At 32.0% G+C, this 15426-nt stretch overlaps 1 protein-coding gene across 8 annotated transcripts in view; it reads right to left on the minus strand.

Moving 5' to 3' along the window:
• The window catches only part of ZNF521 (zinc finger protein 521), a 354900-nt gene that overhangs the window by 313699 nt on the left and 25775 nt on the right, over nucleotides 1–15426 (minus strand). For 5 of the 8 annotated variants that reach the window (XR_012483846.1, XM_074276897.1, XM_074276900.1 and 2 more), the window contains exons 3-4: nucleotides 6315–6374; nucleotides 273–452 (exon numbers count right to left, since the gene is read on the minus strand). Coding sequence is in view for 6 of the 8 variants with exons in the window: in XM_074276897.1 (XP_074132998.1) it covers nucleotides 273–452; nucleotides 6315–6374 (240 nt within the window). In the remaining 2 variants the exon portion in view is untranslated. The remainder of the gene's footprint in view (nucleotides 1–272; nucleotides 453–6314; nucleotides 6375–15426) is intronic. The other 3 variants (XM_074276901.1, XM_074276898.1, XM_074276896.1) reach the window with 2 other exon arrangements.

Below are 15426 nucleotides of genomic sequence, written 5' to 3' on the forward strand. Positions count from 1 at the left end.
ACCACAATTTCTGACTTCAAGATTCTTGAAATACAGTAAACACAAGAGCTTCAACTGTATAATTCCTTACATGTACTCAAAATCAAAAGTTAAGTTTCCTCCAGACTTTGTTGCAAATGAGCACCTTACTCTCTAAATATCACTAGCCCTACCAAGACATTCAAGTATAGAAGTAAAACTTCTCCAGAGGGGGATAATATATAAAAAGAATGAACTGGAAAAATCGGAAATAGAATAAAATAAGAAGACACAAAGTGATAAGTATTGTTTACCTGTCAGTTGACATTGATTAATCTTGTGTTCTGTGATATCGCTCAGTGACTCAAACACCTGGAGGCAGCTGTCACAGCTGTGCACAGCATCTTCCTCTAACTCCTCCCCATCTTCTGGCCTTTTCTTACAATCTAATGTATCTCCATCTTCTGTCTTGTCTTCTAATTTACAGTTGGGGTCTGAAAGAAAAGTAAGTCTGTGATTTTGGGGCATCAAAAATCAAATTCCTTTAAAATGGTATTTGATCTTCTTGCTATCAAAAGGATAGAAATAGCATTTTCCTTGAATTTGTCACAGGACAGGATCATTGCCTGTTTTATTGCCAAATAAACTGAGGTGACATTCTTCCCTAAATTTTGTTCTGTTCTCGGTTTGGAAAGGCACCTTATTTTCACCACTACCATGCAGTTCTTCTTTCACGTCCCTATTCAAGCATTCCTTCCATACTTCCATGTTAATTTAGTAAAGTCTGTCACAGCTATAGAATGACATTGATCACTTTTTAAAATACAAACATGAAAAAAAAACTAATAAATCACCTTTTAAAATTGAATAGTCTCCAATGAAAAGAAAAAACCAGCATGTTTAAGGATGAATTACTTTTCAGTTAAATATACTGTTTCACGGGAAATTACCAGAATTAGCCAAAAGCCTAGAATAAACTCAGCTAATTACCATAGGCATGAAATTGACCTTTACTCATAAACTGGTCAAAACACACAGTCACCCTATTATTTGCTAGACTGTGGTAGAAAAATAAACTCCACTATACAACAAAATGTACTTACATACATAAACTAAAAATCTACATTTAGTGGGGTTCTCTTGCTTTTGCGGTGTTAAAACAAAAAAAGGGAGAGAGGCTAGTAGAGGTAAAATAAAAAAACACAACAAAACTGTAGCAAATTATAATAAACTATCACTATATTTGGAAATGTTAGTGGTGGATTGGTTAAATATTTTTATAATCCATACCATTTTCATTTTCTCTGGAAAGTCAGTAATACAAATATACATCTGAATAGTGAAACACAGACAATACCTGGCACATAATATGTACTCAACGTGTTGTTAGAAATCATTTTTTTCATAATAGCATAATATTCCCATCTATTTCCATGACACTACTTTCCTTTGCAGATGACAAATATGCAGAAAAACTTATATTTATTTAAGCTCGGATATACAATGCAGTGGCTTAACTACTTGTGATCCTATATTTTTTCTTCTATTAACACTCTCCAACATTATAAACAAATAGCATATCAGAATTAATTAAAAGCTAATTTTTTATTTACATTTTTGAGAGAGTTGTAGTATACTTATTTAAATGGGAAATTGAGCAATATCATGAAGAAAGTGCATGGTTCAAGTTTATTTTTAGCTAAACCTAGGTTATTTTTTAATAATTTGGTTATGAGATAATTGATAAATTTTCATCAAACACTCACAAAAATCTCAAAAAACCCACTTACAAAACATTGTTCTGGGGAAGTCAATGAAATCTCATTACAACTCCCTTTACTCTGAAAATGATACCTCCAGCTGCCTTGTCTTTAATGCAATGCCACTAGTCACACTGAGTTTCACTTAAAGCCCTCCCACTTTTCCTGCAGCTGTTGCAAACTTTCCTTTTTCCTATCTGCAATAAATAGCAGCCAGACCACCACTCCCCAAATGATTCACATATGTCTAAAATCCACCTATGTGTCAACATTTTATCAAGAAATCTTTTGGACTATGAAAACTGATAAGAGTTTACCTCAAAGAAAATACAAAATTAAAAACAAAGTATTTTTTAAATGGAATTAGTAACTTAATTATTTAGATGGAGTTGCCATTTGAAAAGTATTATTGCAATCTGTTTTAAAAATCCTTTTTTAAAAAGCATATACACTTAAGAAGAAACAACTGGAGGGCATTTTTAATTTATTTTAATACAGTACCTAAAATAACACTATATGTAAATGTTAGAATCAGCAATGAATACTTCATGATGATAAAGAAGAAAAAGGGAAACAGGTAAAGAAGAGAAATTCCATAAAAATAATTTTATTCAGGTAAAAACATACTAAATGTCTCCAAATGTAAAAGCTGCTACCCATTTTTATACTTTCCAAAGGTGATTCTGGGTGATGAGACCAATGGAACCACTTCTTACTCATTTCTGATATTTTATCTGAAGCATCAGAAGTTGTAAACAAGAAAACTTTCCAAGTTTCTCTACAGGCTTTAACCAAATGCTTTAAAAATACTGCCAGGTTAGACAGCAATTCAGAAAAAAAGAAATAACTATCTTAACTATTGCAGCCTGACCCCAACATCATTAAACACTTGTTGGAAGACAGCATGTGTGTACACTGCATACATGAGTTGTTTAGCTTGAATTCCCAGCTTCATCTCATAAAACTGACAGTACTGAGGGAAATATGGGTGCTGGGTCTGAATTTTAACATGTGTATTTAAATGCTACACATAAAGTTTACAGACTTGTTTGTTTAAAAAAAAAAAAAAAAAGAATAGCGTCTGACTGCTGTGAGTATCAGGAATAGGGGGAAAAAAGGCAGAAATCTCCATATTTCTTATTCAAGAACATTAACACTTGAAGAAAATCCAATCCCACTTACTGCATAAATATTAAAACAAAGCAAAACATGTGACACTGGATGCTTTGGGCCTAAACAATTGCTTTAATCTATCCTTCTTATAGGGAGTCCAGTTATTAAAATTAAGGTCATTTTAAGTATAATAAAAATGTTTTGGAGTTGGATGTTTTATTTATTTATTTATTTATTTGCTTCTACTTCTACATTTTACAGATATAACCCTACAGGGACCTAAATCAGTCAAGCTTATTCACTTCTGCTGCAACTTTAGAATGCATGCTCCAGCCAACTGGCGAATTTGTTTTTAGGTCAACACTTAAGTGGGACCCTCTGGGAGATGGGTTCGATTATAGCCTATGATGCCTTGGTGTAATGAGTTCTTGAAGTCTCAGCCTCTTTCTTGGTAAATGGATTTATACATTCTTCATTTTCATAAAGACTCTCCCATATAAGTCCAAAATGCTTTAGGATTTGTTTGTTTGGGCCTTTTTTCCCCTTCATCACTATCATTTATAAAGATTTGGGGCAATTTAAAATGACAATCAAGCTCATTTCCCAGAGGTAACTACACTTCAGTAATTGCACAGAGCCTTCATTATGTAGTTTTTATAAAGCCCTTTGAGATCCTAACATAAAAAGTGTTTTATTACTATGCTATCCATCCTAATTGGCTTTCTCTTTCCTACTTTCAGTCTTAGTGACTGTATGTTTAATCCAAACCCCTCACTCCAGGTCCACTGTATTCATTGCATCAAATTATTAACACTTTTAAATGACACTCCCTCTACATCTGAAACAAGCAAGTGCCTCCTCTCCTCAAGTTGTTGCTGATTACAAACACTGCACACAAACATGGGGCACAGTCTACTACCCCTCTCTCCCAATCATCTACTACAAATGCTGCCACCAACACCACAGGGGATATAACATAGATAAAACTCATCTTGACCACTTTTCACCTCTTCCTTTCCATACTGTCTGCAAAGCTTCAATGAATAATTAGCCAAAATGGAAAAGAGACCTGAATTTGAAACAAAAACAAAAATATATTCAGCTGTGAACACAATTTTTAAAAAAGTAATGAATGCTACTGATCATTTTAGCATTATTTATAAATGGAAATTAAAATTTCCCATTACTGTATTCTAGTAGGTGGGGCTTTCCTCCTCCTCCTCCTCCTTTTTCCTCCTCCTTCTCCTCCTCCTTAAAAGAGATGTTATTGCTGTAACTTGGTTTAATAAAACCACAACTTTGGGGAAAATGAAAAATTGCCCTGGCTTAAAAGAGTTGGAGGCAATAAACCCATGGACTTCAATTAATTTCAAGTGTGGGATCAGTTTAAGGCTGAGCAGTAGAAATTCTATTCTGTCCATGTAAAAATGAGGTTTCACCACATTTACTTTTTATAACCTATATAAAAGTCAAGTAAAAGTAATGAATATCTAAAAGCCATCTCAGTGGACTGGCAAAGACTATCTGTATTCTTGAAACTCATCTTACATATTTCTCTCTGTGCAACAAGGATCCATGCCTGATCAGAGCTAAAATGTCAAACTACTGAGAAAACAGCCCAATTTCTAATCCATTTCACTGCCTTGTAATGGACCTCCTTCCAAGCCACTTTCGCATGGAAAAGCACTGGCCAAAGAAAGGAAAACTTAAGAGATCATGTGGTTATAATTATTACCAGGCAAGGAATATTTCTGCAGCTCAGTGGTAAAGTAAAACTCTGTCGCTCTCTGCTCCCAATAGTGTCCATCGCAAAACAACTGCCTCATTAAATCTCTGCAGTAAGATTAATATGCCGTAGCTGCACTACATTTATAACTTGGTACTCTATAAAAAGCACATTTAATGGTAAGAGCCAGAGCTTAGATACAAAGTATTACTATAAAAACTTCTGGCAGCATGTACACAGAGCAGGCCTTCTCTGCCCCTTGCAGAAGATATAAATGAGCTTATTTCAGGTTAATTCTAATCATCAGTCCCGATCTAAAATCCAGAATCAATTTTTATGATAGTGGCAGAACATGAGATAGAGGGAATGATGTAAATATGTGAATGCAAGAAGACTACTTAATAACAAAAACTGGCAAGACATGAATGAACCAAAATACACACTTATATATGCATGCAATGTTAAAATTGGACCATCTCCTAAGTCTATTCTACAGTCATAGCCAGCTTTTCACCAAATTAAACAACCATGGCATTTATTAATGCTCAACCTTGAATCAACTAATATCATTGGAACAAGTCCAGAGAACTGCCAATAAAAAGTACACAGAATATTCTGCTTAAAAGCAAACCTTCAGTTAAGTCCTCATGAATTCCTGAAGAGCAAGTTAATGAACTAACTGTGAAAAGCATAAAGACTTAAGGAAATATATTCACAATGTCCTGTGTCAGAAATAATTTTTTAATCAAATGTGTTACTTTTATGCAAAATTGCTGAAATATTGAAAAGAATCCAAGCATATCCACTCCATAAACACTAAACAAACAAATAAAACATGTTAAAACTGGAATCCTTAGCATTAAATAACATAATTCCTTCAATCAACTCTTCTTATAGTGTCTACTTATTAAAATATAGTCCATATGTTGTGATATAAATGTGTGTATATTATGCTATACTTGTATTATATTTTTAAAATCATTATAATCTAGCTTTTAACACATAGAAAGAACTCAAAAAATGTGTGCTAAGTCAGTGAATTATTCATACATGAAAAAGTTTCCTTTGTTACTACCAGAAAGATATGATATAGTGATAATTCATGAGTAATGTATAATAATCCACGAGAAATATATGACATATTGACAATTCATGAGCAATAATCCATGAGAAATATATGATACATTGACAATTCATGAGTAATATATAACCCATGAGAAATGATACATTGACAATTCATGAGTAATATATAATAATCCATGAGAAATATATGATATATTGACAATTCATGAGTACTTCATACCAAGCTACAACTATTTCTGTCAATATTTCCCTTTAAAAGATCCATATTTGTACAAAGATCTAGTCATAAGTTTTACTGACATATTTAACTTCCCTTGTTTAAAACCAAACTAAACTGTTGCCTATTTAAATCAGACCTTGTGCATTAGAGTTCCTTTTCCATTAGGGTTTCCAAATTTATTTCATTGGTCTTACTTTAACATGTTAGAAAAATAGGGGAAAACCTATCACCTTAAAACTTTAAAGAAATAACAATTTCTCTTTCAGGAGATAGTCTAACCAGGAGCAGTAGCCTTCCTGGCATCCTAAAATTGATGTATGGGATTTTTCCTTTTTCCTTTGCTGGTTCTAGAAATGAGTTGAAAATTCCCTAAGAAGAAAACAGGTTTAGGGAACAGAAATTGCATACTATTATAAAATGGTAAGCAGGCACTAATGAAGGAATGCAGCATTACCAGACTGTGTGGCCGTCTGTCCTACACCCTCCAGATGGTCCTCTGCCTCATTTTCTTCTACTGAAAAGAAAAGGTAAACAAACAAAACAAAACAAAATAAAACAAAGATGTTAGGTGGGGTAGCTGAAATAACATTGTTGATCTTCGGACCTTACCCCTGAAGGTCAATTACAGCCACCCAGCATGGATGATGACCAATCACAGTAATAAGATTTTGCTCTCTACTACCAAAACCAAGCCACTAAGGTGAAGAAAAGATGCTTGGATCAAAGAAGAAAAACTTCTAGGACAGGTTTTCTGTTATATTTAGACATCACTTTATTGTTTTAAGAAAGTTTTTTATGAACTTGTTCTCTCCTTTCTCCATCTGCTTAGTCTTCCTAGACAGGAGGAGATACCACTATCATTAGTCATCAACATCCAGACACTAGGCTAAGTACCAGAGTTAGAAAGGCAATAACACATAATTTATGCTTTTGAGTAGAATAGAATGTATGACATAGAGGAGATAGCATAATATCTAGTGATATAGAACATAGTAATATATAGAATGGAAAAGAAACTAGAAAAGGTAGAAAGGCGTGGAGTATTATATATAAGGAAATACAAGTCAGCTAGATTGCAGAATGCACAGGCTGAGTAAGGTTAAAAAGGTAAGAAGGGACATGGCAATGAATAGATTTACAAGCCAATCAGATAAGTTTATAATTGAAGTTAGAGGTAATGCTCCAAGTCATTATTAATCAGAGAAATGCAAATTAAAACAACTCTGAGATACCACTACATCTGTCAGATTGGCTAGAATGACAGGGAGAGGTAATGCAGAATGTTGGAGGGGATGTGGAAAAACAAGGACACTGGTACATTGTTGGTAGAACTGTGAATACATCCAGCCATTCTGGAGAGCAATTTGGAACTATGCTCAAAAAGTTACTTAACTGTGCATACCCTTTGATCCAGCAGTGTTACTGCTGGGCTTATATCCCAAAGAGATCTTAAAGGAGGGAAAGGGACTCACATGTACAAAAATGTTTATGGCAGCCCTTTTTATAGTGGCAAGAAATTGGAAAACTGAATGGATACCCATCAATTGGAGAATGGTTGGGTAAATTATGGCATATGAATGTTATAGAATATTATTATTCTGTAAGAAATGACCAACAGGATGATTTCAGAAAGATGTGGGAGACTTACATGAACTGATGCTAAGTAAAATAAGCAGAACTTGGAGATCATTATACATGGTAACAAAAAGATTATATGAGTATCAATTCTGATGGACATGGCTCTCTTCAACAATGAAATGATTCAAACCAGTTCCAATTGTTCACCGATGAAAAGAGCCATCTACACCCAGAGAGAGCATTCTGGCAACTGAGTGTGGTTCACAACATAGAGTTTTCACTCTTTTTGTTGTTGTTTACTTGCATTTTATTTTGAGTCTTTTTTTTTCTTATGCAGCACAATATACACATTGTATATATATATATATATATATATACACATATACACAAATATATATATATTGGATTATTTAACATACATTTCTACCATGTTTAAAATAAATTAGACTACTTGCCATCTAGGGAAGAGTGTGGGAGAAGGGAGGGAAAATTGGAACACATGGTTTTTGCAAGGGCTAATATTGAAGAATTGTCCACATATATGTATTGAAAAATAAAAGGCTTTTAAAAAAAAAAAAAGAAAAAAGAAATCATGATAAGCTATCTAACTGATAATTGATTTAATCAATGACATGCCTATAGTATAGACTTCAAGGACTCCATAGTTCTCATATTTCCTCTTCCTATTTTCACCCTTAGACCAATTTATCTTTTATTCTATTTTCCCCAAATTATGAAGCAGATTGATTACAAAGATGGAGGGAAGTTGGCAAGTTAGATTATACATACATACATATATATATATATATATATATATATATATATATATATATATATATATATATATATATATATATATATATAAACCTATCACAAGGATCAAAGGTTGATCCTGCAGGAATTTGTCAAAGTTTACCTTGATTATGGAAATATTTTTGTCATTTGAGTCTTATTTCATCTATAAATACAATAGTCAAAAGTAAGGGGAAAATTAATTTTATGGAGAACAAAATAACTTACAGAGACTTTAATAACTGTTTTTTCATAAAAATTAAAACAGTAGTAGATCATATTGATTAGTTAAATAATTAATTAGTTAAATAATTAATTAGTTAAAGAGAATTGGTATAATGGAGAGATAGAGAAAGACACATAGAGACAAATAGACAGAGACACAGAAAGAGACAAAAACAGAGAGACAGACAAAAAGAGAGGCTATATAAAGAACCTGTCAATGTGACATTCAACCTGAACAATAGTAATAGAACTGATTAGCATAAAAAGATTAATATCTTTGTGAGGAAAAGATACAATAGGATTAATGAAAGAAAGGAAATAACTGGGAAGAATCTCAAGAAAAATATCAGAAATTAAGCAAAATTATCCTTTCAAAATTTGCTCATGTGAGCAAAAATCACTTTTCTCAGCAAGCATGTTCTTCTAGACCAAAACTAGATTGGGACCTTCTATAATGATAACAATAATTCTTAATTATTTTTTTTTTACCAAAAGACTTCTCCTTCCAGATCTGAGATTCCATTCTTTATCATACTCACATTTAACATGTCAAGTGAAGATGCTGCTGATGCTGCAGTTTGACTTCATATACACAAATGGCACCCCAAGAGTTTTTACAACTACGTATGTGTTAAGGATCTTTGTGTCCATATCCCCAATCTTAAAACAAGCTGTTGTGGTCCCTTTCTCAATATTATAAGAAGGATTTTATTTATCTCAGAAATAACAGCCCTGAAAAAATTCTACTAAACTGACTGAAAACTAAAATGGTATCATAAGTATGAGAAGAAAACAAAGGACACTCTAATAGTCTATGTAGGGTTTCATACATAGTAATAATTTACAATAGCCCTTTTTACATACCGAATTATCCTAGTACTCCTAAAGCAAAATCTTATTTGTGAAAATGGAGAATAGAATATTAGGACTGAGTTTATTAATATCCTCTTTTAAACATACTTAATATGCCCCAAAGTGATGATAACTACAACAGCTAACTTTTATATACTGCTCTAACTTTTGCAAAGCATTTCACAAATATTACCTTTTCATCCTTAAAACAATCCTGGGAGATAGATCCCTATTTTACAAGTGATTAAAATTGAGGTAGGTTCAACACCCATAATAATGGATTAAAGCTAACATTAAGTGACATTTATTTTATAGCTTACAAATCTGCCTGAAGTTGTTGATTGTTTCACCTAGTTTTGGGCTGATTCTCTAGAATTCTCCAAGTATACCATCACATTATATGCAAAAAAAATTTTGTTTTGTCATTACCTGTTTTTATTCCTTTAGTTGCTTTTTCTGGTCTTTTTGCTTTAACTGACTAGTAAAATAGTGCATAATAGTGATAATAATAGACATGTTTGCTTCACTCTGATCTTATTGGGAAGGTTTCAAGTTTGTACCCATCATATAAATTTTTCCCTAAGTATTATTTTGGTTCCATCCAAAAATGTAAGATTTTGTGTCATTATTATCTTTAAAGAAATTATTGTTTCTATGATTTGTTCTTCAACCAACTCATTTTTTAGGATTCAACTGTTTAATTCCAATTAACTTTTAATCTATGCCTCCACATCTCTTTTTAAATATAATTTTAATTTTATTGTGGTCTGAACAGATTACATTTAATATTTCTAGTTTTCTGCCTTTAGTTGTGAAGTTTTTATATCGTGACATGGTCAATTTTTGTGAAGATGTCATGTATAGTTGAAAAATAGGGATGCTTCTTTCTAATCCCATAGAATTTTTTCCAGAGGTTATCATTTCTAACATTTTTAAGATTCTATTCATTTCCTTTAGTCAAGGACCTTGACTGTGTTATTTATTTTAGAGTTAGATTTATCTAGCTCTGAAAGGAGAAGCTGAAGTCACCTACTGTTATATTTTTCCTGTCTATTTCCTTCTAAAATTCATTATTTTAAGATTTTGGATTCTATGAAATCTGGTGTACATGTTTAGCACCAATATTATTTCATTGTTTATGGTTTCATTCAACAAAATGTAGTTTCTCCACTTATCCCTTTTAATTAGCTCTATGTTTGTTTTTGCTATTGAGATCATGATTGCCACTTCTGCCTTTGTTACTTCAGCTGATGTTTAATAAATTCTGCTCCAGCCCCTTATTTTAACTCTATATGTCTCTCTGTTTAAAGTATGTTTCTTATTAAAACAACAACAACAACAACAACAACAACATATTTTTGGATTCTGGTTTCTAATCCATTCTGGAATGATATTTGTTTCTGTTTTAGGGATGAATTCATCCCATTCGCATTCACTGTTATGATTACAAAGTGTGCATCTCCCTCCATGTTAATTTCCTATTATTTATCTCCTTCTTTCTCTTTTCCTCCTTCATTCTACCTCCCTCTTTTCTTCTTTTCCCTATCCCTCTTTCTCCCTCTCCTTACCCCCCCACTCTTCCTCTCTGTCTTCTAGCTTTCCTCTCCAATCTGTGTTAATTCTGTCAAATGCTTTCTTTTATCTGTCTTTTCTTTTATTACCCCCCCCTTTCTGCTTTCTTCCATCTGCTTTTTTTATTTCCCTCCTCCCCTTTCATTTTTCCTCTTCCCCTACTACTTCCTTGTTAGGAAAACATATTTCTATCATCATTTGATTATGTGTACATATACATATACATACACACATAAATATATATGTGCAAATACATATGTGTATATATATATATATATATATATATATATATATATATATATATAATATCCTCTTTTACAACCAATTTAGATGTGAGTGAAAATCTTGTTGCCCCTTCTCCCACCTGTCCTATTTTCTCCTCTACTATAAAAAACTTTTCTTTGAATAGCTCTTTTATGTGAGATAATTCCCCCTATTCTTCTTCTCCCTTCTTTCTTCTCCTAGGACATTCACTTTTCTTGCCTATACATATTTAATATCATCCAAAAATAATAAACTCATTTCCACACTCTCTTTCTATGTAAAATCTTTCTAACTGCCCTGATAATGATAAAGTTCTTAGGAGTTACAAGTATCATGTTCTTATATATGAATTTACATTCACATATAATACACTTTAACTTTTTTGAGTCTCATAATTTCTTTTTCATATTTACTTTTTTATGTTGCTCTTCAGTCTTGTATTTGGATATCTGGTTTTCTATTCAGCTCTGGTATTTCACCAAGAATGCTAGACTGTTCTTTATTTTGTTAATATCCAATTTTTTGCATCAAAGAATTATATTATTTTTCTGGATATATTATTCTTGGTTGAAATCCCAAATTTTTTGTCTTAAAGGACATCATATTTCAAGTGCTCCAATATTTAATATAGTAGCTGCTAAATCTTTTATGATTTTGACTGTGGTTTCATGGTTATTTCAATAATTTCTTTCTGGATGCTTGAAATATTTTCTATTTGACCTGCAAACTCTGGAATTTGACTATAATATTCCTGATAGTTTTCATTTTGAAATTTCTTTTATATAATATTATAGTCAAATTCAGGTAGTGATCATTAGAGTCTTTCAATTTCTATTTATCCCTCTGGTTCTAAGATATTAAGGCAGTTTTCCTTGATAATTTCTTGAAATACGATGTGTAGGTTCTTTCATTGATCATGGCTTTTAGGTAATCCAAAAATTCTTAAGTTATCTCTCTTTGATCTATTTTTCTTTTTTTATGTGTGCATAATTTTTATTAAAGCTATTTATTTTTTAAAACATATGCATAGATAATTCTTTGATATTAATCACTGCAAAACCTCATATTCTAATTTTCTCCTTTTCTCCTAATTCTTCCCCCTAGATGGCAAGTAGTCCAATATTCGTTAAACATGGTAACAGTATATATTAAATCCAATATATGCATACATTTTTATACAATTATCTTTGATATATTTTTCAGGTTAATTGTTTTCCCACCAAAATATTTCACATTTTCTTCTATTTTTTCAGTCTTTTGATTTTGTTTTATTTTTTCTTGAGATCTCATTGAGTCATCAACTTCCACTTGCCCACTTCTAATTTTTAAAGAATGATTTTTTTTTTTCCAGTGAGTTTTTCCATATGGTCAATTCGGCTTTTTAAAGTTATTTTCATTAGTGAATTTTTGTACTTTTTTCCCCTTTTGAGGAATTGCTTTTTAAGGAATTATTTTATTCAGTATTTTTGTGCCTCTTTTACCAAGCTGTTGTCTTTTTCTAATATTTTTCTTTTGCTTTAATTTCTTTACCTAATTTCTGCCCTACCACTCTTATGTGAATTTTGAAATAATTCTTTTAAACTCTTCCAAGAATTCTTGTGGAGCTTTGGTCCATTTCACAATTTTCTTTGAGTCTTTGCTTGTAGCTGTTTTGACTTCATTGTCTTCTGAATTCATGGCTTGATTTTCCCTGACACAACAGTAGATTTATATAGTTTTTATAGTTCTTTTTTTGTTGTTTGCACATTTTTCCACCCTATTTCTTAATTGAAAACTTTATGTTAAAGCTGGGCTGTGTTCTTATTGTAGAGATGGAGAGAATCAGTCTCAAATTGCAGGCTTTTGTTCCTGTTTTTGTAGCCAGGTCTGAGAATTTTAGAGACTTTTGGTGTTTCCAATGTGATATGATTGTCTCCAGCTTGAGAACTACTGAAGCTTTTGCTGTTTCTATTGGCACCACATAGTCCCACCACTGGTGTTTCATTCATGTGCACTCCAAGTCAGACCTCCCTATGTCATAGATCTCTCTTTCTGACTTCCTATGTTGTCTCAGACTAGAAGAATATCTTGTGTTGACCTTTGTTGGCTCTGCCACTCCAAAATTATATTTGAGATATTATTTTAAATTTGTGTGTCAAGAAATGTTGGAAAAGCTCAGCTGAAAATTTCCTCTACTCTGCCATCTTAGCTCTACCCTCAGAAGTCTTTTGTGTGTTTCTTTTAAAGTGATACTGCCATCTTTGAGTCCTACATGGGTTAATTTATAAAACTAGATGGGAAAGCATTTCTAAACACACTACCTGATACAAAGTACACTTTAATAATTATTAAGTAGAAAAATATTACTGTATACTTGTGCATTTAAGTTTTTTGAAATGATGTTTACACATGAAAATTAGCCCAATTACTCATTGTATAAAAGTTGCTTTTGTGAATTTGTGGTATTTATATTTATTGCTGGGATAGATCTAGGTTACTATCAGTCACAAAAAGAATTGCTAAATTCAACTAAATGTTGCAAAATGTTTCACAAATGCCACTCCACCCAAAAAAACATTGAGTTCCAATCTAGAAGAATCCTTTTTCTTAAAGCATAGCAAAAATGCTATTTATTTGATTTCTTTCTAGCTGTACCTCCTTGCCATGCCATCTTGGCTTATTGGGAAAGGAATCATCATCAAAAATATAAAAGAAAGAGACCTAAATAACTGAAAAGATCTTTTTCAGTTGTCTTTAATCAACCTACTTTAAAAATATAGATATACCATTGTGGATAAATGTTTTCTTTCTTTCTCTTTTTCTCTCCTGCTTTCCTTCCTTCCTTCCTTTCTTCCTTCCCTCCTTTCTTCCTTGTTCTTTCTTAGAAAAATTCTTTGGACTGATGATAATTTAATATGAAATAAAGAAATTTTAAAAATTTATAAAATAGTGTATATTTTCATTAAATGAAAAATTAAAGCAAAGAAGTAAAGCTATGGTTTATGGCTTTAGGGCTATTACAAAATACCAATAAAATAAAAAAAAACTGTATAGAATTGAAAAAAGGTTCATTTTGTTCTACTCTAGTTGGGTTAATAAATTTTAAAATGCATACTACCTTGAATGTGTACGGCTTTTTCAGCTTGTTAAACAAAACAAGAAAAGCCACACATCCCAAAATAAACTATAAAAATAGATCATTATTGATTTAGTACATTTTTGCAACACTTTCCTTAAGAAATGTGAAACAAACAAAAGAAACCTAATAACATCTTTAAAAAAAATTGAATTGTACTTTTTATTTTCTAGAATATAAAAGTTATTCCATTATTGCCATATAAGTTTAATTAGTATTAAGTTTTAGCTATCTATCCCCAAACTGCAATTTAAAAATGTACTTTTTCTTATAGGATCTTACCAAATGTGCATTCAATCTGCATGTTTGAGTATCCGCAGACAAGTAATAAAGAAACCAGCTTCATTAGCATAATCAATATACAATTTACAGAGCTACCCAGATAGAACAGAAAGTGAACGTGTGTGCCATTATTTTAGTAAATACAAATTTATAGTATTTTCTGAAAGCGTTCCCACCTATCTAACTCACTTTTATCAGTCAGTCTATTTATAAAGTGGGATGGGGGGAAATAATATACATTATATTGCCCAACTCTTTAAATTTTCACAATTCAGTCACATACTTGAGAGGGAGGTTGACTACTAAAGATAACAGTCTAATCCTCTTCTTATTCTTAAACACATGTACATACACATACATACACACATAAGCACACATATACAAACATCCACAGATACAAATTTTTGTAATGTGGAATCTACATCTAAAAGTCTGATAATATTTGGAGGGGAAAGGGTAGGTGTCTAGTAGGAGATCAGGTCTCATCCCACTTTTTTTTTTTTTCCTGAGGCAACTGGGGTTAAGTGACTTGCCCAAGGTCACACAGCTAGGAAGTGTTCAGTGTATGAAACCAGATTTGAACTTAGGTCCTCCTGACTACAAGGCCCACTTCTTTAAAAAAAAAAAAATGAGAAAGCTAACATTCCAAACATTTCAACTAGAAGTTTACAAAAGCCTCCTGAAATCCTATTATCAATCTCATTGACCAAAAACTCAAAAAGCTAGGAATAATTTACCTTTCTCTCTCTCCCTCCTCCATCATCCCCTTTGCTTTTCCTGTCTATTTGTCACTCTTTCTCTCTTTCCCATTTGTCTTTGACCTGTTTCCACATACACATATGTATTTATGTATGTTTTATGTATGTATGTGTGCAAGTATATACAG

Source organism: Sminthopsis crassicaudata, chromosome 1 (genome assembly GCF_048593235.1).
Source record: "Sminthopsis crassicaudata isolate SCR6 chromosome 1, ASM4859323v1, whole genome shotgun sequence".
NCBI classification, from domain to species: Eukaryota; Metazoa; Chordata; class Mammalia; order Dasyuromorphia; family Dasyuridae; genus Sminthopsis; species Sminthopsis crassicaudata.